At 42.5% G+C, this 21304-nt stretch overlaps 1 protein-coding gene across 2 annotated transcripts in view; it reads right to left on the bottom strand.

The window, feature by feature from the left end:
- The window catches only part of Smyd4 (SET and MYND domain containing 4), a 51351-nt gene that overhangs the window by 7686 nt on the left and 22361 nt on the right, over positions 1-21304 (bottom strand). For both annotated transcript variants that reach the window (XM_042673951.1, XM_042673950.1), the window contains exons 4-7: positions 17815-17904; positions 13699-14860; positions 2292-2474; positions 1734-1897 (exon numbers count right to left, since the gene is read on the bottom strand). In XM_042673951.1, the coding sequence (XP_042529885.1) occupies positions 1734-1897; positions 2292-2474; positions 13699-14860; positions 17815-17904 (1599 nt within the window). The remainder of the gene's footprint in view (positions 1-1733; positions 1898-2291; positions 2475-13698; positions 14861-17814; positions 17905-21304) is intronic.

Here is a 21304-nt window from a genome sequence, read left to right on the forward strand (position 1 = left end):
AAGTTGGAAGTTGGAGCTATGGCTCGAGTGGTAGAGTGAAAAAGTGAAATAAAGCAAATGAAAAAAAAAAGCTAAGGTCAGCACCGAGGCACTTAGTTGAAACCCCAATATTGACACCAAAAAAGAAAGAATGAAAACCAATACAAGGCTGGAAGTGTGGCACAAGTGAGTTAAAGTCAGCCTAGTGAGTTCAAGACCCTGAGTTCAAATACTAGTATTGCTATTAAAACAAGAAAAAAGAAACAAATACAAAATTACCAGGAAAAGAAAAGAAAACCAATACATAAGGGGTTAGGTGAGGGTTACCCAGGGTTTACCACTTTAGCTTCCCTGTACAACCAGCTCTGCCTTTTACTTACAGTACCCTCAGAAGAGCATGGATCCTATGACAGCAGGTGGGCATGGGTGCATTGCAGATGTTGGTATCTGTGCCATCACTTGGCATAACAAACCAACTTCTCTTAAGGGTGCCCCCTCAGCCTCCCTCTGTCAATGCCATGAAGCTGAGAGAGCTCAGGTGTGGGGTTTCCCTCTGATTCAAAATGGAGGAAAACTCCATTTTCTCTAGCCACAGTCACTGGGTCAGTGATGCATAAGACTTTTGTCCCAACTGCTGTTGGAATGCCACATGTTTTTATTCCCCTGGGCAGGGAGGATCAGGAAGTTAAGCTGCTGGCAGCCACTGTACCGTACCACCCTGTCAGGGAAGTATGTGAGGATGGGGGTAGCACAGCAGGAATGGAGCTGAGACATGCAAAAGTGGGTTCTAGGTGACATTCCTGAGCCCTTGGATCAAAGATGTATCTTTGTGTGTGTGTTTGTGTGTGTGGGGAATGGTGGTGGGGACTAGTACCAGGGTTTGAACTCAGGGCTTTGTGCTTTCACTTGGGGCTTGCTTGCTTGCTTGGCTGGTGCTTTACCACTTGAGCCACACTTTTAGTCCAGCCTTTTTGCTGGTTGATTGGAGATGGAGTCTTATAGACATTTTTGCTTAGCTGGCTTCAATTGGTGGTTCTCCAGATCTCAGTCTCCTGAGTAGCTAGGATTTTAGGCAGGAGTCACCTGTGTACTGGTGCCAAGCTGTATCTGAAGCAGCTCTACCCTGAAACAAAATATTTTTTTTTGAGACAAGCTGGTCTCAAACTTAAGATTCTCTTGCCTCTGCTTCCTGAGTACTGGGATTATAGACATGTGTCACCAGGCCCCAGCATAAAACTTTTTTTTTTTTTTTAACCAGTCCTGGGGCTTGAACTCAGGGCCTAGGCACTTTCCCTGAGATTCTCTGGGCTCAAGGCTAACACTCTACCACTTGAGCCACAGCACTACTTCTGGCTTTTTCTGCGTATGTGGTACTGAGGAATTGAACCCAGGGCTTCATAAACGCAAGGCAAGCACTCTACCACTAAACCACGTTCCCAGTCCCCTAGCATGAAACTTTTTAATGACTTACTTGAGCAAATGAATATCTAATTCCTTTTTATTTCCTTCCTTGAATCAGTTTAGGTGGCATTTTATGTCACGTGCAAGAGACACATCACTAAATCTAACCTTAACCCTGTCACTCCTTTAGAGAGACAACCAATATGTGGGGATGGTTTACAACATGGAAATGTTATTACTGTATTCAGCACCTACAAGCCCCTAATAGCTTTCTTCTAAAGACTGATGACTTTCAGGAAGGATCACTGTCCTCTGGGAAGAGTAGACTGAGAGAAGGGAGAAGAGAAATTTACCTTCATAAGCGCTCTGCAACTGTTACAACAGAAGGCTTCCCACCTGGGCCCCACAGCTGTTCTGAGCTCCTCAGTGTGACAAGCTGGACAGCTGCAGTCAAAGAAATACTGAGACTTCAGCTTCTGTTGCCTTTCAGCAATACTCATCCGGCTCTCATGAGGCCCTGCAGAGAGATCAACCCCAGCTACTTCTTAAAGCAAGAGAGTTAAAGACTATTCACAAGTCTGCAGCTCAGCAAAGGGGCTGGGTGATTCATCACGCAGCAGCAAAGTTTTACTTTACATTGGGGGATTTGGATTCTCAAATAGTTTTCAAAGTTGTTGGAACAGGGAGAAAAGAAGCTGAGCTGTTGAGGTAGTACATAGGGATTAAGTAGTGAAAGACACAATAGCCTGTCCACCACAGGGCTTCCTACTATGATTTTGGTCTAAAGATGCATTGCCTCTTCCAGGAAACTGGACAGATGGAAGCATCTGCCTGATGACTTGCTCATTCCTATCCAGCTTGTTATTTTTGGCTGGAAAAGGGCAGGCCAGTGGTAAGGAAGCTTGGCTCACCATAGCAGTGGAGAATCTCTTGCCCTTTTCCAATCTGCTGTGTTGCCCGAATTGTGACGACAGTGCCAGCGAAGGACAGGCTGGTGTTGGGGCTGCAGGAGTGGTTCAGTAGACTGACAACAGGGAAGATGCCTGTGGCAAGGCGTACCTGCTTGCTGCTGGTAACGAAGCTCTCTTTAGATCCTGAAAGCACAAGAGGGAAGAGGAAAAATGCATCAGGCCATCAGTGCTGACCTCGCCATCCTTTCCTCAGAAGATGAGCCGAGCAGCTGGGCCTGAAGCCCATCTGAGTCATTGCTCCACAGCCGGATCCAATCTAAATTGGATGGAACATGAGTCATGACAAACTTTGGTCCCCAGGAAACAAAGTGAAGGAACGCATGAAAAACCCACTGGAATCCTAAAACTTAATTGTTATGTCCCTATGCCATAGCCAAAAAAATAAAATCCCTAAATTAGAATTTATTAAAAAATAATCAAAAAGGGATTATCAGCATGGAGATTTCTAGACTGTTTCATACTGTTCACAAAGACACAGAAGCCAGAGTACCTGTTGAGACCATTTCCCAAAGACAAGTGCTTTTAACTGGTCTCTGGTTCATTAAAAGAACAAGTGGCCAGTTATTATACTAGACTTTATAGACTTTTTGTGCCTACAAATATATATAAAATGAATATTCATTATGCATACTGCTTCATTTTACCCTCTGTCCCTCCTTTATGGGAAACCAGTCAGCAGTAATTCTCACCAAAGCACTCTCTGTACTAGCTTTATGTAAGTTAGTCTCATGTTCCAAACAATCTTTGCAGCACAGTTAAAAGCAAATGAAGCCAGGCACCAGTGGTTCATGCCTGTAATCCTAGCTACTCAGGAGGCTGAGATCTGAGGATAATGGTTTGAAATCAGTTGAAGCAGGAAAAGCTGTAAGACTCTTATCTTCAATTAACCACCAGAAAACCAGAAGTGGAGCTGTGGCTCAAAGTGGTAGAGCACTAGCCTTGAGCAAAAAGCTCAGGGACAGCACCCAGGTCCTGAGTTCAAGCCCCATGACTGACCAATTTTTTTTTAAAAAAGTGAATAGATGTAACAAGAATTGTTAGCGCCAAGCTCATGTACTTATGTTCATATATGACTTCTTTGTACTCATGTACAAGCCAATGTATTGGTCAAGGTTTAGATATCCGAAAAAAAGCAAAAACAACCCAATTACTTAGAAATAGGAATGGTAAGCTGGTCTTATCTCAATTTCTAGAACTCATGAGGCTGAGGCAAAGAGATTACAAATTTAAAGCCAGCCCAGGCTACATAGAATTATAGGCCAGCTGAACTTCAGTGCAAGACCCTGTCTCAAAAGTAAGAGTGAGGAGAGAGTGAGAAGAGAAAAAGGGAAATTTTTTTGTTCCATTTTGGAGGTTCCAGTCCATGGTAAGTTGGGCCTGTGGTGGCATAGGACATGGCACAGGACATGGTAAGAGTGTGTGGCAGAGGAGGCTGCTTACCTCATAGTGACTAAGCAAAAAGAGAAAAAGGAGCTGGGTTCCAGTAGCTCAATCTTTGCTACTTAGGAGGTTGAGATTTGAGGATTGTGGTTTGTAGCCAGAAAAGTCCATGAGACTCTTATCTCCAATAAACTGTTCAGAAAAAGCTGGAAGTGGCACTGTGGCTCAAGTGGTAGAGCACTAGTCTTGAGCAAAAGAGTTGAGGGACAGCATCTCAGGCTCTGAGTTCAAGCCCCAGGACTGGTACACACACACACACACACACACACACACACACACACACACACACACACACACACACACACACACACACACACACACACACACAAAGGAGAGACAGGAAAGGAGTCAGGGTCCCCAATATGTCCTTCAAGGACATGACCCCAGTGACCTAACTTCTTTCCATGAGGCCCTACCTCCCAAAGATTCTACATTTCCCAAAAGGATGGGGACCAAGCCATTAGTATATGGACTGGGGAGGTGGGGGAAGAAGCTCTTAATATCCCAAACCCACCAGACTTTTTGCTCCTATTCTAGACACAGTGTTGATCTGATTATGCTGTTCCTTCGGCCACAAAAATCCAAAAGGAGAGAATTGATATGGGGAGAATCTAAGAGGCAGGTTTTTCTGGAAACAAACAAAAGAGGTGACAAATTGGAGAAGGGACACAGAACTCATAAGTGTAGTTTTACTACATTCCACCGAGCCAAAGGCTTCTAAAGGGACAACATAAGTGAACAGGTATTGTGGGGTTTTTTTTTTGTTGTTGTTGTTGGTCGTGGGGCTTGAACTCTGGGCCTAGGTGCTGTCCCTGAGCTCTTCTGCTCAAGATGAGCACTCTACCACTTGAGCCACAATGCCACTTCCAGTTTTCAGGTGGTTGATTGGAGATATGAGTCTCATGGACTTTCCTGCCTGGGCTGGCTTTGAACTGCAATCCTAAGATCTCAGCCTCCTGAGTTACTAGGATTACAGGTGTGAGCCACTGGTGATCAGCATGAATAGGTTTTTATAATAGCCATACATATCCCAGGAGTGTATGATGGTATAGATAACTTTGGCCATTGAGAAAGACTTAAGTTATGGTTAATAGCCTTGGTTTAGGTATTAGAAAAAACATGTTTTCAACAAATTGGTTGAAATGCAAAAGATACTTAAAGGGAAACATTTGGTTTTCTAGAAAACTGGAGAACTGTCAAGTAATTGTGTTATCACCGTACATATGCCAGGAATCTCAACAAATCATTTACCAAAGAAATAAGCAGCCTAGATAGAAATGTAATGAATAAAGAAAATATCATGAACTATCAAGTGAAAAACGTTCTCTAAAGGAAAAATTAAATGTAGAAATTACATTGTCTCTTTACAGACAATTCTATTATCTGTTGCTATGGAATAAAATAAAACAAGAATAAAGTAAGTAAACATAATTCACAAAGAATCCAAATGATTCAATTTTAGTCAATAATTCTACAAACTGTATTAAAATCTTTTCATCAGAGCTTCTCCTAAGTGCTTAACTGATTTCCATCTCCTCTGCTGCTTTTCTCCTGCTTGTCCAATGTCTACCTTCTGCAATACGTGCTAATGAGCAGTGAAATGCTAAAAGGTAGGCAGCAGGAAAGAGCAGAGTGGGGCCCGAACAATTTGTCATCTGAATAATCAGCCTCTCCATAATTAAAAGTTGACTTGCATTCTCAACTACTGATCATTGGCAATCTGTATTAGAACAGTTGCTAAAATTTTCCCAGAAAAAAAATGATTGCAACACAGTGAGTAATGTCAGCTTCGTGAATTATTTATAGATCATCCTCTAACAGAAGTAGGCCCAGGAACTGAGTGGGATATTTGTGTCAGAGTTGAATGTCTCTAATTATTTCTAACAAATTAAGTATTGATTTTAAAAAATTACTCAATATTTTGCATTAGTCATCTATTAGCAAAGATAATAGAAAGAAACAATATCTATGTATATTATAAACCAAATTTAATATGTGACATTTTGTATAGAAAAAAGAGGGAATGATTCTTTATCAAGAGTATACCTTGATAATATTTCCAGTGCATTTAAAAGAGGATTTAAGGAGGGGAAAAAAAGATGCATTAAAAATCATTCCAGAATATATCCATTCTAGTACATATTTGTCAAAATGAAAAAACTGTGTACGTGTCAAGTTACCAGAGACCCAAACAGAAGGTTGTTGAGGAGCAAAAGCAAAGGGCAGTGGATTGATCTGAAGCTGCTCAAAGCCTTACTAAGCTTAGTTACAACACGAAGTCAGATACAACTTGGGTGTGCTGTTCCCTCTGAGAGAAGCACACACGCCTGTTCAAGGTCCCGAAGGTCACCTGAAGCCTGTCCTATCAGTGGAGATGGGCATCAGAGAAGGGTTTCTGAAGAGCTCTGATTAAAAGGGATTTATGCAAAGATAATAACATACATTTTCATAGGTTTCCATCAAAGTCTATCCTAGTTAACGCTTTAATCCTTCTTCTGTACTACTAATGAAACAGCTGCTAATGAAATTCAATGAGAACACTAAACTGGGAAGTGTTGGAACCCCAAGAAATAATAAAAAAGGGATCTAACAAGATTACAAATGTGAGCGGACTAAAACAAAATTAGATTGAGTCCAAAAATGAAAGTGAACAGTACTGGCAGCACGTAACTGCTACAATGTACCTGGAGGGCAGTTTTGCAATACGCATCAAGTACCTTAAAAATGTTCCCACAAAGATGTTCTCAGCATTTGTATAATTTTTATCATTAAAAATGAATTAAAATTACAAAAGGCATACGTGATAGGAAAAAATTAAATTACAGACACAATGACAGTCATTTGTAATCCTAGCAGGCTGGTGTAACTTTTTGGTGTATTTTATTTACTTATTTTTTGTCAGTTGTGGGGCCTGAACTCTGGGTCTGGGTGCTGTCCCTCAGCTCGTCAGCTCAAGGCTAGCATTCTACTGCTTTAGCCACAGCACCACTTTCAGCTTTTTCTGCTTATGTGGTGCTGAGGAATCGAATCCAGGGCCTCATGTATGCAAGGGCAATCACTCTATCACTGAGCCACCTTCTCAGCCCCTTTTTAGGTTTATATATAGAAAATTTTTTTTTTCCTTTTGAGACAAGGGTCTTGCTATTTAGTCAGGCTAGCCTCAAACTTGCTATTCTCCTGCTTCAGCCTCCTGAAAGCTGGGATTATAAGCATGTACTACCAGGCCTGGCTTATTTTTTTTTTTTTTGGGTCCGGTCGTGGGGCCTGAACTCTGGGCCTGGGAGCTGTCCCTCAGCTCTTCAGCTCAAGGCTAGCGCTCTACCACTTGAGCCACAGCGCCACTTCCGGCTTTTTTCTTTTTTCTTATGTGGTGCTGAGGAATCGAACCCAGGGCCTCTGGCATACAAGGCATGCGCTCTACCACTGAGCCACCTTCCCAGCCCCGAGGCCTGGCTTATTTTTATCTTCGTAGTACTGGGGATCAAACCCAGGGCCAGTAGGCAAGCACTTTACCACTGAGCTGTATTTTCAGTCCTAGCAATCTTTTAATTGCCTAAATTTGTTATTATGTACTTTAAGAAGCCTATCCATTCCAAGATTACATAAATGTTTACTTACATTTATCTGAATATTTTATGGTTTAATTTTTGACCATTTCAAAACAATTATTTGAGTTGGAACTCAGGTAGAGGGCTTGTGAGGCAGGCTTGAATCAAACCTCCAGCCTATTTAGCTGCAGTTATTTATTTATTTAGCCAGTCCTGGAGCTTGAACTCAGGGACTGGGTGCTGTTCCTGAGGCTCTTTGTGCTCCAGGCTAGCACTCTGCCACTTGAGCCACAGCACCACTTTGGGCTTTTTCTGAGTAGTTTATTTGAGCTAAGAGCCTCACAGAATTTTCTTTTCTTTTTTTTTTTTTTTTTGGGTCTGGTCGTGGGGCCTGAACTCTGGGCCTGGGTGCTGTCCCTCAGCTCTTCAGCTCAAGGCTAGCGCTCTACCACTTGAGCCACAGCACCACTTCTGGCTTTTTTCTTTTTGCTTATGTGGTGCTGAGGAATTGAACCCAGGGCCTCAAGCATGCAAGGTAAGCACTCTACCACTGAGTCACCTTCCCAGCCGTCTCACAGAATTTTCTGCATAGGTTGACTTTAAACCACGATCCTCAGATCTCAGACTGCTGAGTAGCTAGGATTAGAGGTATAAGCCACTGACGCCCAGCCCTAAGAATATTTTTATTCTTTGCAGTGTTATAGATAACCCAAAAGAGTAATTCTCACATGTGAAAAATTACAAAAATTTAGTTGCCAGTGGCTCACACCTATAATTCTAGTTATTCAGGTAGCTGAGATCTGATTTGTGTTTCAAAGCTAGCCTGGGCCTGAAAATCCATTAGACTCTGATCTCCAGTTTACCACTACCACCACCACCAAAAAAAAAAAAAAAGCTAGAAGTGAAGTTACGGCTCAAGTAGTAGAGCGCAGGCCTTGAGCACAAAAACTCAGGGATGGCACCCAGTCCCTGAGTTTAAGCCCAGGACACATACAAACACACAAATTACAAAAAGTTAAATTTCCGTAAAGATTCACTGAAGCTCAGCTATACTTGCTCAATGGTGAATTGTCCATGACTTGTGGCAGAGCTGAATAAATGCAACAGAGCCTGTATGCCCTGCAAAACCTCCATTAGTTCCTATCTGACCCTGTACAGAAAGTGTTGTGACTTCCAATCTGTAGATACAAGCTTTGATAGATGGAGATACCTACCAAAAATCCAGCTTATTATGTTGTCTTAGTTTCTAGATATTTCATGTACTTGATCAAAGTCAGAGTTATATTCAATTTTCACACAATGGAGTTTTTGCCAAGCTCCTCCCTGTGTACTTAACTGTTTTTGTTTTATAGATTCAATCTCTATGTTTCTGAGAGTCAGGGCTGATCATGTATTTCAGTGTGTAAAGTCTCCTTCATAAAAGGAATTTTATTTATTTGTCGGTCGTGGGGCTTGAACTCAGGGCCTGGGTGCTGTCCTGGAGCTTTTTTGCTCAAGCTAGTGCTCTACCACTTAGAGCCACAGTGCCACTTCTGGTTTTCTGGTGGTTAGTTGGAAGTAAGTCTCATGGTCTTTCCTGTCCCAGTTAGCTTTGAATTATGATCCTCAGATATCAGCCTCCTGAATAGCTAGGATTACAGGTATGAGCCACCAGTGCCTAGCATAAAATCCATTTTTAATTACATTTGCAAGATCTTACCTTGGGTTCTGTTGTTTCACATTAATACCAATACTTTACTTATAGTTCCTGATATGTCTTGCCCCAAATCTTATGTTATTTTGCTAATGAGTCATTTTGTAAATGTAATACAGTTAAGATCTTAATTTTTTGACCTATTCTAAGACACTTTTTTTTGTGTGTTGGGGGGGACAGGGTTGGTCCTGGGGCTTGAATTCTGGGCCTAGGCGCTGTCCCTGAGCTCTTCAGCTCAAGGCTAGCGCTCTACCACTTGAGCCACATCACCACTTCCGGCTTTTTTCTTTTTGCTTATGTGGTGCTGAGGAATCGAACCCAGGGCCTCAGGCATGCAAGGCAAGCGCTCTACCACTGAGCCACCTTCCCAGCCCCTCTACCCTTAAATCTTTTAGTTTTAGGTTATTTTTCTGATAAGATCTCATGCTTTTTGCCTCAGCTATCCTTGAACCCCAGTCCTCTAATCTCTGTCCTGAGTAGGTGGGATTAGAGGCACAAGATACTGTAATCAGCTCTGAAGAATTCCTTTAATAGGTGAATTTAGACCACCTATTTTTACTATTACAGACTTATTTTCATTGTCTGTCTTTTGTTCTGAGCTAGTTTTTTTCATTAGCATATATTAATTGCACAAAGAGGTTTTACTGCATTATTTGCATATACATATATAACATACTTTGGTCAAATTCACTTCCAGTATTGCTCTCTCTTATTCCTCTCTAGCCATAAGCTATTTTATAAGAAAGTTTTGCTGGGTGCTGATGACTCATGCTTGTAATCCTAGCTACTCAGGAAGCTGAGATTTGAGGATTGTGGTTTGAAGCCAGCCTGGGCAGAAAACTCCCCAAGAGACTCTTATCCCCAATAAACTAACCAAAAACTGGCAGTGGCACTGTGGCTCAAGTGGTAGAATGCTAACCTTGAGCACAAAGAGGCTCAGGGGCAGTGCCCAGGCCCTGAGTTCAAGCCTCACAACCAACAATGAAATAATAATAATAATAATAATTTTTTCCCCTAGAATGATGGTAGGACATATAACCCATTTCAAAATTTACTAGTATAATAATATCACTGTGTGTGAATTGTGTTCTTAATTTTAAAAACAGAAAAGTCCAAAGAAGTAGCAATCATTCATATTGTTGCTTTCAGAATTAATCACCATTGAGCTTTCTGCTATTTTTGCTTCTACTGGGAGAAATGGCTCAAAGAAGGAAAAGAAGTCAGAGACGAAAACAGAATAACTTGAAATGTGATTCAGGAGAAGAGTGGGACCTAGCTGTGGTGTTTGTGGATATCTCATGTGCTTCAGGAAGAAGAGTCATGTCCAAACACATCTCTAGTGAGACACCTAATATGCCATAGAACTTGGCAGCTGAATTAAGGTTAAACATAAAAAGTGCATAGAAAGACTGATAAATTCTAGCATTAAGTGACATATCTGAAGAGCTAAGTTTGTTTGGCTCAGCTAGCGACATTGAAAATTAATCAGTCCATAAATCTTAGGTTTAGCTATCACCTAGTATGCTCCCTTTCAATAGCATTGACTAAAGAAATTAGGAAAAGTATAATAAACTGGTAGAATCAAAAGGCATTTTGATTTTAGAACTCAGTTCAGGAAACTGAGCTGGCTGGTTTGTACACAGACGTAGCTCTTTGAATGCCTGGCTACCTCATCTAAAGATAGCGCATATGAATGGTGGCCAATACATAGATATAGTACATTGTGAAAACAGTGCTGGGCAGGACTCCTCTTAGAAAGTAAGAAAGAGTGGGGAAAACCTGTCAACTAGAAAGAGAACATTCAGAGAGCAGCTGAGTGAGTTTTAAGTATAGGATGCCTTACTCAACCATAAACCCTATTCTTTCTAGTCTTCTATGACTATTTCTGCCCTCCCTAAGGAGAAAACAATTAGCGTTTCCTGCATTCCTATGCATGTATTTTTATTAAAAACTTGCTATTGCTATTTAATTGGGTGTTTTCCTTTCTAATTAAGAAAAAAATCTCAAACTGGGCAAAAGTGGCTCATGCTTGTAATCCTAGCTACTCAAGAGGCTGAAATCTGAGGATTGCGGTTCAAAGCCAGTCTGGGCAGGAAAGTCTCTGAGTCTCTCTTTTTTTTGTTGTTGGTCATGGGGCTTGACCTCTGGGCCTGGGCGCTGTCTCTCAGCTCTTCAGCTCAAGGCTAGTGCTCTACCATTTGAGCTACAGCACCACTTCTGGTTTTCTGGTGATTTATTGGTGATAAGAGTCTCCGGAGGTGGGCTGGGAAGGTGGCTCAGTGGTAGAGCGCTTGCCTTGCATGCTCGAGGCCCTGGGTTCGATTCCTCAGCACCACATAAGCAAAAAGAAAAAAGCCGTTAGTGGCGCTGTGGCTCAAGTGGTAGAGTGCTAGCCTTGAGCTGAAGAGCTGAGGGACAGCACCCAGGCCCAGAGTTCAGGCCCCACGACCGGACCCAAAAAAAAAAAAAGTCTCCGGAGGGCTGGGAAGGTGGCTCAGTGGTAGAACGTTTGCCTTGCATGCATGAGGCTCTGGGTTCGATTCCTCAGCACCACATAAGCAAAAAGAAAAAAGCCGGAAGAGGCACTGTAGCTCAAGTGGTAGAGTGCTAGCCTTGAGCTGAAAAGCTGAGGGACAGTACCCAGGCCCAGAGTTCAGGCCCCATGATTGGGCCCCCCCCCCCCAAAAAAAAAAAAAGAGTCTCTGGACTTTCCTCCCTGGGCTGGCTTTGAACCGGGATCCTCAGAGGTGTGAGTCACCAGCGCCCGGCTCTCTGAGTCTCTTATCTCCAATTAATCACCAAAAAAAGCTGGAAGTGGAACTGTGCCTCAACTGGTAAAGTGTTAGCCTTGAACAATAATACCACCACCACCAACAAAGCTGAAGGTGAGCTCCTAGGTCCTGAGTTTAAGCTCTAGGGTTGCTGTACACAAGTGCACGCACATACATGCACACATGTGTGCACACCCACACACCCAAAAAACCAAAGTCAAAGTTAGTAGTATTCATTTTTTAACTTTGTGTGTGTGTGTGTGTGTGTGTGTGTGCGTGCGTGTGTGTGCGTGTGTGTAGGGCATGCTGGTCCTAGGGCTTGAACTTAGGGCCCGCTCACTGTCCCTGAGCATCTTTTGTTCAAGGCTAGCATTCTACTACTTGAGCCACAGTGCCACTTCTGGCTTTTTCTGTGTATGAGGAGTTGAATCCAGGGCCTCATGCTTGCTAGGGAAGCACCCTACCACTAAGCCACATTCCTAGCCCCTACTTCCAGCTTTTCGGCAGTTTATTGATTACTTTTTTTTTTGTTTGTTTGTTCGTGGGGCTTGAACTCTGGACTTGGGCGCTATCCCTCAGCTCTTCAGCTCAAGGCGAGCACTCTACCACTTGAGCCACAGCCCCACTTCCATCGGCAGTTTATTGGAGATAAGAATCTCATGATCATTTCTGTCCAGGCTGGCTTCAAACCTGGATCCTTAGCCTCCTGAGTTGCTAGGATTATAGGTTTGAGCCACTGGCACCTGGCTCATTTTTTAAAGAATTTTTACAAACACAGCCGGGCGCTGGTGGCTCACGCCTGTAATCCTAGCTACTCAGGAGGCTGAGATCTGAGGATCGCGGTTCAAAGCCAGCCCGGGCAGGAGAGACTGTGAGACTCCTATCTCCAATAAACCACCAGAAAACTGGAAGTGGCACTGTAGCTCAAGTGGTAGAGCGCTCGCCTTGAGCTAAGAGCTGAGGGACAGTACCCAGGCCCAGAGTTCAAGCCCCACGATCGACAAAAAAAAAAAAAAAGAATTTTTACAAACACAACTATAAAGTTAAGTGAGAGAGTTAAGTGGAAGCTGGTGAATCATTCCTTTAATCCTAGCCATTCAGAAGGCTAAGAGCTGAGGATCCATGGTCAAAGACACCTAGGTAGGAAAGTTCATGAGACTATCTCTAGTTAACCAACAAAAAGCTAGAAGTGGAGCTGTGGCTCAAGAAGTAGTGCACTAGCCCTGGGCAAAAAAGCTAAGGGATCCCTCCCCCACAGTATAACCCCTGCTTTCACTATATTTGATGTCAGTATAACTTGTGGAGGAGATGGGGAAAAACCAGTTGTTTAAGGATACAGGTGGACCTGTTGCAACAATGAGAAGTACAAGTTGTCATGTCCAAAACGAGCTTTGCAACGTCGGTGGGGGGGGGGGGCAAGGGGGGGAAGGAGAAGGATTGGGATTGGGGGGGAGGGGGGAGGCTGGGAAGGGATGTGAAGGGTAAACCAAAGGAGGAGGCTGCAATGCTTGGTAAAAAATGTACGCATTATCCTGCCCATGTAACTGTAACCCCTCTGTACAGTATGTTCACAAATAAAATAAAATTAAATTAAAAAAAAAAAAAGCTAAGGGACAGAGCCTGAGTTTCAATAAAAATAGAAAAAAAAAAAAAGAAAAGAAAAGTTAAGTGAGCTGGAACTATGCATTTTACAGACGAGATAACTGAGGCAAAATGAAGTGAAAGACTTACAGGTCACAGAGCTTCTTAATGACATAATAATTATCTAAAACAGATGTGTTTTCCCTATATCACAGATTGTTGGAACGCTACTGTTTTCCTCTCTGGTTCTTTTTCTGCTAACACCAGCCACATATAAAACTCTATTGTTAGGCAAAGACAGGTTTCTCTCTTACCTGTCTGCTGGATGGCAGTGATGGCCTGAGCATTGCACTGCAGCTGTAACATGTGCCGCAGCATGGCCACTCCCCAAATATTCTGGTCTGCACACAACCCAGGGATCATTGCTGCTTTGGACCTAGAGGATGGCAGGACTGGGGTGACGGCCTGCAAGTTGGTGGCTTTGAGCTGTCTGCACAGTATAGAGATACTGAGAGCACAGAGGAATTTGTGCTCTGGACTATGGTTTTCAGTATGGGGCAAAAGGTTGAAGACAGCATTGTAATTATGTTCATACTTCCCATCAATACTGCATCCGGGGATTGGGTTTTCAACTTGTCTATATTTTTCCTCACACTCCGATTGGCTATAATTGTGTGGCTTGTCCAGTGTCTGGTTTTCAGGTGAACAGAGATCCTTGTTACTAATCTCATCACAAAGCTTCCTTACCATGTTGTCAACATCTTCAAATCTAGCCAAAAGAGTCAATCTCAGGGCAACATGGCAGAAGACACCCAGAGTGAGAAGCAGTCCCCCTAGAGCACACTCTGTGCTATGGTAGCGTTCCCAGGCCTGCTGCATGCACTCCTGGCTGCAATATCTGGCATAACTGCAGCCATTGCAGGGCACTGTGGCCAAGGTGTGCTTCAAGCATCCATGACAGTAGAGGTCCCCATTGGTAATTCTAGTACCCCAGTTGCTCTGTAGGCTGTGATGCAGTGGTAGCATTTCTCCTGGGTTAAGGACACTCACAAAAGCATTCTCCTTCACCAGGAGCTCTCCTGGGAAAATGTCTTTTGTGGCTACCAGATAGCGTCCTTTTAAAGGGTCTGAACATAAGCCGACAGATGACGAGGCACCGGAAATTTGTTTGTTCTCTTCCTTCAGACTTACATCCTCAAAGGCTTTGGTGAGAGCTGCTGGGACCATTTCTAGGAGATTCTTCTTTTCTTTTAATTTCATTTTCAGATGATGGACGTTTTTCTGCAGAATTTGACAGGGAGAAGCTTCCTTGATTGGTTTGGCAGAGAAATTCCTTTCAAGATCACTGATGGTCTGGCTTGCCTCCTGAAGTCGTCCCAGGGTTACTAGGCATTCTGCCTTTCGCAGCATCATTTTAGGTTGCAGTCTTTCTGGATATCCATGAGTCTGTGCTCTGATGATGTCTTCAAGACAAGTCTGAAAACAGAAAGGAAATTCCAAGGTGATCATTGATTCCTATTGAAAATACTTCAAAAGGAAGCCAAGCACAGTGGTTCAAATTTACAATCTTAGCTATTTGGGAGGTAGAAATCAAAAGACTGTGATTCAAGGCTAGGATCAAATGGCTGTGTGTGATAGTTTGTGCGTCATTACAGCAACAAGGGGAAGCACAAATAGGAAGATTACAGTCTAGGCCAGCCAGGGTATAAAGAAATGCTCTATCTTGAAAATAACCAAGATAGCCAGGCACCAGTGGCTCAGGCCTGTACTCAGGCAGCTGAGATCTGAGGACTGAGGTTTGAAACCAGTCTGGGCAGGAAAGCCCATAAAACTCTTTATCTCCAATTAACAACTAAAAAACCAGAAGTAAAGCTATGACTCAAAATGGTAGAATGCTAGCCTTGAGCACAAATGCTCAAGGATAGCCCTAGATCCTGAGTTCAAGCCCCAGGGCTGACAAAAAACAGACAAAAAAAAAAAACAATAAAAAAGGAGTGGAATAGTGGCTAAAGTGGTAGCATGCTTAGTAGCATGAGATCCTCATTTCAAATGCTTAGCACTGCAAAAAAAAATCTACAAGAAGGTTTAGGACTAGAGTGGGGTCAGTTTTGATGGTTCACACTTATAATCCTGGGTACACAGAAGGCTGGGAGACCAGAAGGATCACAGTTTAAGGCCAATCTGGACAAAAGATAGCAAGATCCCATCTCAATTAATAAGCAAGATCTGTGGCATGCAGCAGGTCTCAGATATGTAAGAGGCTGAGGATAGGAGGATCAAAGTCTGAGGCCAGTCCCCTCAAAAATGTGAGACCATGTCTGAAAAACAACTAAAGTTGTTGTATTAAGTGGTAGAGCATCTGACTAACCAAAGCACCTGCCTAGCAAGCAAAGTTCTGAGTTTAAACACTAGTACTGCCCCCTCCAAAAAAAAGTTAACTTAAAAAAATTATATTTTTACTCTGTGATCTATATTTGGGGAAGTGGTTTCTGGGGACTGAGTTTAGGGCCTCACATGCTAAAGGCCCAAGCACATGCTCATGCTAAGCAGACATTTTATCACTTAGCTTCATTCCCACAGCCTGTGTGATCTTTTAACTGAATGATTAGTAATACTTGTTGAAGATGTTATATCTAATTGTTCTTATTAACTATTTCCACTGTTAGGGGAAAAAAAGTCTTACAGAATTATAGGTAGTTTAAGAGGGCAGACTTTGAAGCCAAACAAACCTGCATTTAAATACTATATCTCTGGGCTGGGAAGGTGGCTCAGTGGTAGAGTACTTGCCTTGCATGCCTGAGGCCCTGGGTTTGATTCCTCAGCACCACATAAGCAAAAAGAAAAAAGCCAGAAGTGGCGCTGTGGCTCAAGTGGTAGAGCGCTAGCCTTGAGCTGAAGAGCTGAGAGCCAGCGCCCAGGCCCAGAGTTCAGGCCCCACAACCGGACCCAAAAAACAAAAACAAACAAACAAAAATACTATGTCTCTTATCAGATGCAAGGCCTTATGTAAACAATTCCTCACTATTTAGTTTTCTCATCTGAACAACAGGGATGATAATACTTCACTAGGTTGTTTGAAATAAAGTAATATATCTAATGTGCTGAAAGGAAGGGCAGGGTATGGTGTAGGATTTAGGTTCAAGGATGGCCCAGGCAAAGGTTTGAGATACTATCTGAAAAGCATATTAAAGCCAAAAAGAGTAGGGACATGTCACAAGTGGTAGAGTGCTTGCAGAAAGCTCAAGGGTCTGACTTTAATCCATAGAGCCACCAAAACAATCAAAGTGTTGAAAGAAGTACCTGGAATAAAGTATGTGCTCAATAGGTAAGCATCATTATAAGAAGAAAAGTAGAAACAATCAATGCAGGGAAGTTAAAAGTGTCAAACATTCTATAACTTCCAATCTTTCCTTCAGTTATCTAGTACTTATTTTCCTTGCATCTATAGTTAGATTCTTGCTCTTTTGTAGTCTGAAGGGGAGTATGAGCATGTGACTCTAATAGTCTTCAACTCTATGGTACAATTTGAATTTCTGTGGACTCTAAATTGGATATATAAAATGGCATTTTAAAGCTGGTCCTTAGGGCTGGGAAGGTGGCTCAGTGGTAGAACGCTTGCCTTGCAGGGCTGGGAAGGTGGCTCAGTGGTAGAACGCTTGCCTTGCATGCTTGAGGCCCTGGGTTCGATTCCTCAGCACCACATAAGCAGAAAAAAAAAAGCCGGAAGTAGCGTTGTGGTTCAAGTGGTAGAGTGCTAGCCTTGAGCTGAAGAGCTGAGGGCCAGCGCCCAGGCCCAGAATTCAGGCCCCATGACCGGACCACCTCCACCCCCCCAAAGCAAAAGCTGGTCCTTAGGCCTCTATTTTACAAACTTGAAAGATCTGACATAAACATAAACCTGATTTTGGTCACTTCTTTTCAAAACTCTGGTGGAGTTCTCAGTATCTTTACTACATTTATGTGCTGAGAACAAAGTCACTTCACAAAGTGTAACCCGTGGGATTCACAGACACCTCTCACTTCCCTGTACACACAACTTTTTGAGGGTGGGCAACATTATGAAAGCGATCATGTTAACACTCTATACTAAATAAGAGAAACAAATGAACAAGGAGATATTCTGGACATACTTGGAAATTTAAGCCTTACTAGCACCATCTATAGCTAAGACAACACAGAGAACTAGACGCTCACTGGAAATATTCCATGCCTCCAGGGGAGGAGGAGGTAATGCCATAGCTTTTTCTTGTGGATCAACAACACTCTGCATGGTCACCTGTGATGGAGAAATAAATCAAAGGAGGGACAATTAGGGAGTCTATCAGTGTGTTTCCAATTCAGTCCACCACAGCCGATTTGTGTTATGAGGAAGAAGCAGAGAGAAGGCTTTGTCCTCCAGTGCAGCCCAGACATGACACCCTGATACTCACTTCATACTGACCCAGGCGGAACAGGGCTGCAGAGCGATTGGCATAGCACAGTGAAATGTCCTCTGTGTCAGGACTGCAATGGGAAATTCCCTGCAAAACAAAGCATTTTTTTCTCTTATCCAATTTGGCAAGGATGAACTAACAATCATAAAGATGGTATTCATACAGAATTTTCTTCTGCTAATGCTTTCAGTGGGCAGAACCCATTCATCCTTGTGGCTCTGTAGCTGGCAGAGACCACTAGGGTAACAGCCTTATAGCAGACAGTGTCTACTTAGTGTTTCAGTTCAGCAGCAGACAATGCCTGCTGGTGTTACAGCTCTACTGCCAGCACTGCCCTGTAGCCTTCCTAGGTTCTTCTCTGAGGAATAAAGTCCAGGACAATGGAGGATGAGTATGGAGAACTTTATTCAAAGAAGTATCTCTGTCAAGGTCTCTGTCTCTATGGCTCTGAGTCTAGAGATTTTGTTGTTGTTGTTATATGCTAGTACTGGGGCACACAACTGCCAAAGCCTGTGCATTGTCCCTGAGCTTTTTTGCTCAAGGCTAGTGCTCTATCACTTGAGCCAAGCTCTACTCCTGGCCTTTTGGTAGTTAACTAGAGATAATAGTCTCACAAACCAGCAGTGCCTTCCACAGCAACATGTTCTCTAGGGACCTTGGACCCTAATTAATCTACCAAACTTTTAAATTAAATTTACTCTTTTGGTATTTCTAATTATTGGAGAAAAGACGATATTCAGAGAAAGAACCTGAACAGGTAACCTTTGAAAAAAAGGAAAGTAGTCAACATATGATAAACTTTTCATGGGGCGCCGATGGCTCACTCCTGTAATCCTAGCTACTCAGGAGGCTAAGATCTGAGGTTCTTGGTTCAAAACCAGCTCAGACAGGAAAGTCTGTGAGAAAACCAGAAGTGGTGCTGTGGCTCAAGTAGTAGAGCACTTGCCTTGAGCTGAAGAGCTGAGGGACAGCACCCAGGCCCAGAGTTCAAGCCCCAAAACTGACCAAAAAAAAAAAAACCAAACCAAAAAAACTTTTCACTGTAAATTAACTAAACAAACTTTTTTGAGGGGATTGGAGAAGGTTGTGGAGATTGAACCCAAGAACTCATACTCAGTATGTGTTCTACCAGTGAGCTATGTTCTGTCCCATTAATGGAACAAACTCTGAACATTAATAACTAAAGTAAATAGTAATGAAGGAAACTATACAAATAGTTTAAAAGTAATGTTGGAAACCTGGCACTTGGTAGCTCATGCCTGTAATCCTAGCTACTTAAGAGGCTGAGACCTGAAGATCACAGTTCAAAGCCAGCCTAGGAAAGTCCATGAGAGTCTTATCACCAATTAACAACCAGAACACGGGAAGTGCTACTGTGGCTCAAAGTGGTAAAGCACTAGCCGTAAGTGCAAGTGTTCAGGGACAGCACCCAGGCCCCAAGTTCAAGCCCTATGACCACCACTACCAATAAAAATTATGTGGAGGAATTCCTTTATAATAAAAAAAGGGGCAGGAGGAATGGCTCAAGTGGTAGAGTACCTGCCTAGTAAGCATGAGGCCATCAGTTCCAAGCCCAGTACTGCTTCTAAAAAGTCATAAGAGCCGGGCGCTGGTGGCTCACGCCTGTAATCCTAGCTACTCAGGAGGCTGAGATCTGAGGATCGCGGTTCAAAGCCAGCCCGGGCAGGAGAGACCCTGAGACTCTTATCTCCAATAAACCACCAGAAAACCAGAAGTGGCGCTGTAGCTCAAGTGGTAGAGCGCTCGCCTTGAGCTGAAGAGCTGAGGGACAGCGCCCAGGCCCAGAGTTCAAGCCCCACGACCGACAAAAAAAAAAAAAAAAAAAAAGTCATAAGAGAGTAATACATGTGACACATAAAAAATACAAAATTTCTTCACAAAAATCAGTGAACGTGAAACAAAATATGTAGCTCATCGTATAGGCAAACAGTTAATTACTTTATGTTTATGCTTATTTTTTTTTTTGTTGATTGGAGGGCTTGAACTATGGGCCTGGGCACTGTTCCTCAGCTCTTCAGCTCAAGGCTAGCACTCTACCATTTGAGCCACAGTGCCACTTCCAGCTTTTTCTGTTTATGTGGTGCTGAGGAATTGAACCCAGGGCCTCATGCATGCAAAGCAAGCACTCTACCACGGAGCCACCTTCCCAGCCTTCGTTAATTACTTTATTAAAAGTTTCTAACTTTTAATGTTTCTACAGATTATTAAGTGATAACCACAATTCAATAGGAGAGTATGCAAATGATATGGACAATCATTGTGGGGAATATAAATAGCTCTTAATCATATGATAAAATGCTTAACTTCATTTATAATCAACAAAGTACAAATCAAAACTACTGAGATACCATTTTCTCACCCATCAGCTTGGCAAGAAAAATTAAACTGAAGGCACACTGACTTGGCAGTGAAGTGGAATAATAGGCATTTTCCCTATGTTGCTAATGGCACTATAAATTAATCTATTGAGCCTGGTACCAGTGGCTCACACCTGTAATCCTAGTTACTCAGGAGGCTGAGATCTTAAGATTGAGGCTCAAAGCCAGCCTAGACAGAAAAGCCCCTGAGACTCTTATATCCAATTAACCGCCAAAAAGTCAGAAGTGAAGGTATGGCTCAAGAGGTGGACACTACCTCGGCCTTGACTTCAAGTACCAGTACTAAATTGGTCCAATGACTAGGAAGTGCAATTTAGCAATATATATTAATTTGGGGGTGGGAGGTACTGTTAAGGATTCAACTCAGAACTTTAAAATGATTTACCACTGACTTGTATCCTCAACTCAACCTGTAAAATGTTATGTACTACATTCTTTATATATATATATATATATGTATATATATATATATTTTATATATATATATATATACATATATATATATATAAAATATATATATCTATAGATACATCATCAACTAAGTAATTCCTCTTCTATGAATTTATCTTTTTTTTTTTTTTGGGTCCAGTTGTGGGGCCTGAACTCTGGGCCTGGGCACTGTCCCTCAGCTCTTCAGCTCAAGGCTAGCACTCTACCACTTGAGCCACAGTGCCACTTCCGGCTTTTTTCTTTTTGCTTATGTGGTGCTGAGGAATCGAACCCAGGGCCTCAGGCATGCAAGGCAAGCGCTCTACCACTGAGCCACCATCCCAGCCCCATGAATTTATCTTATAATCATTTTCTTTATAGACACATACAAAATGACATATGCAAAGTTTCTCATAAAAATTGTTAGAACAAAAGACAGGAAACAAATGCTCATCTACAGAAATCTAGTTAAATAAATGACACCTCTATTTAATGAAATACCACGGAACCATAAAAAAAAAGAGGAAGCTCCTTATGTACCAATGTGAAAAGGCATTAAAACTGCAAAATATATGCTACTGAGCAGTATGTTTTTGTTTTTGTTGGTGGGGCTTGAACTGTGGGCTTGGGTGCTGTCCCTGAGCTCTTCAGCTCAAGGC

This window comes from Dipodomys spectabilis, unplaced genomic scaffold (assembly GCF_019054845.1).
Source record: "Dipodomys spectabilis isolate Male_0828 unplaced genomic scaffold, ASM1905484v1 ptg000018l, whole genome shotgun sequence".
Taxonomy (NCBI): domain Eukaryota; kingdom Metazoa; phylum Chordata; class Mammalia; order Rodentia; family Heteromyidae; genus Dipodomys; species Dipodomys spectabilis.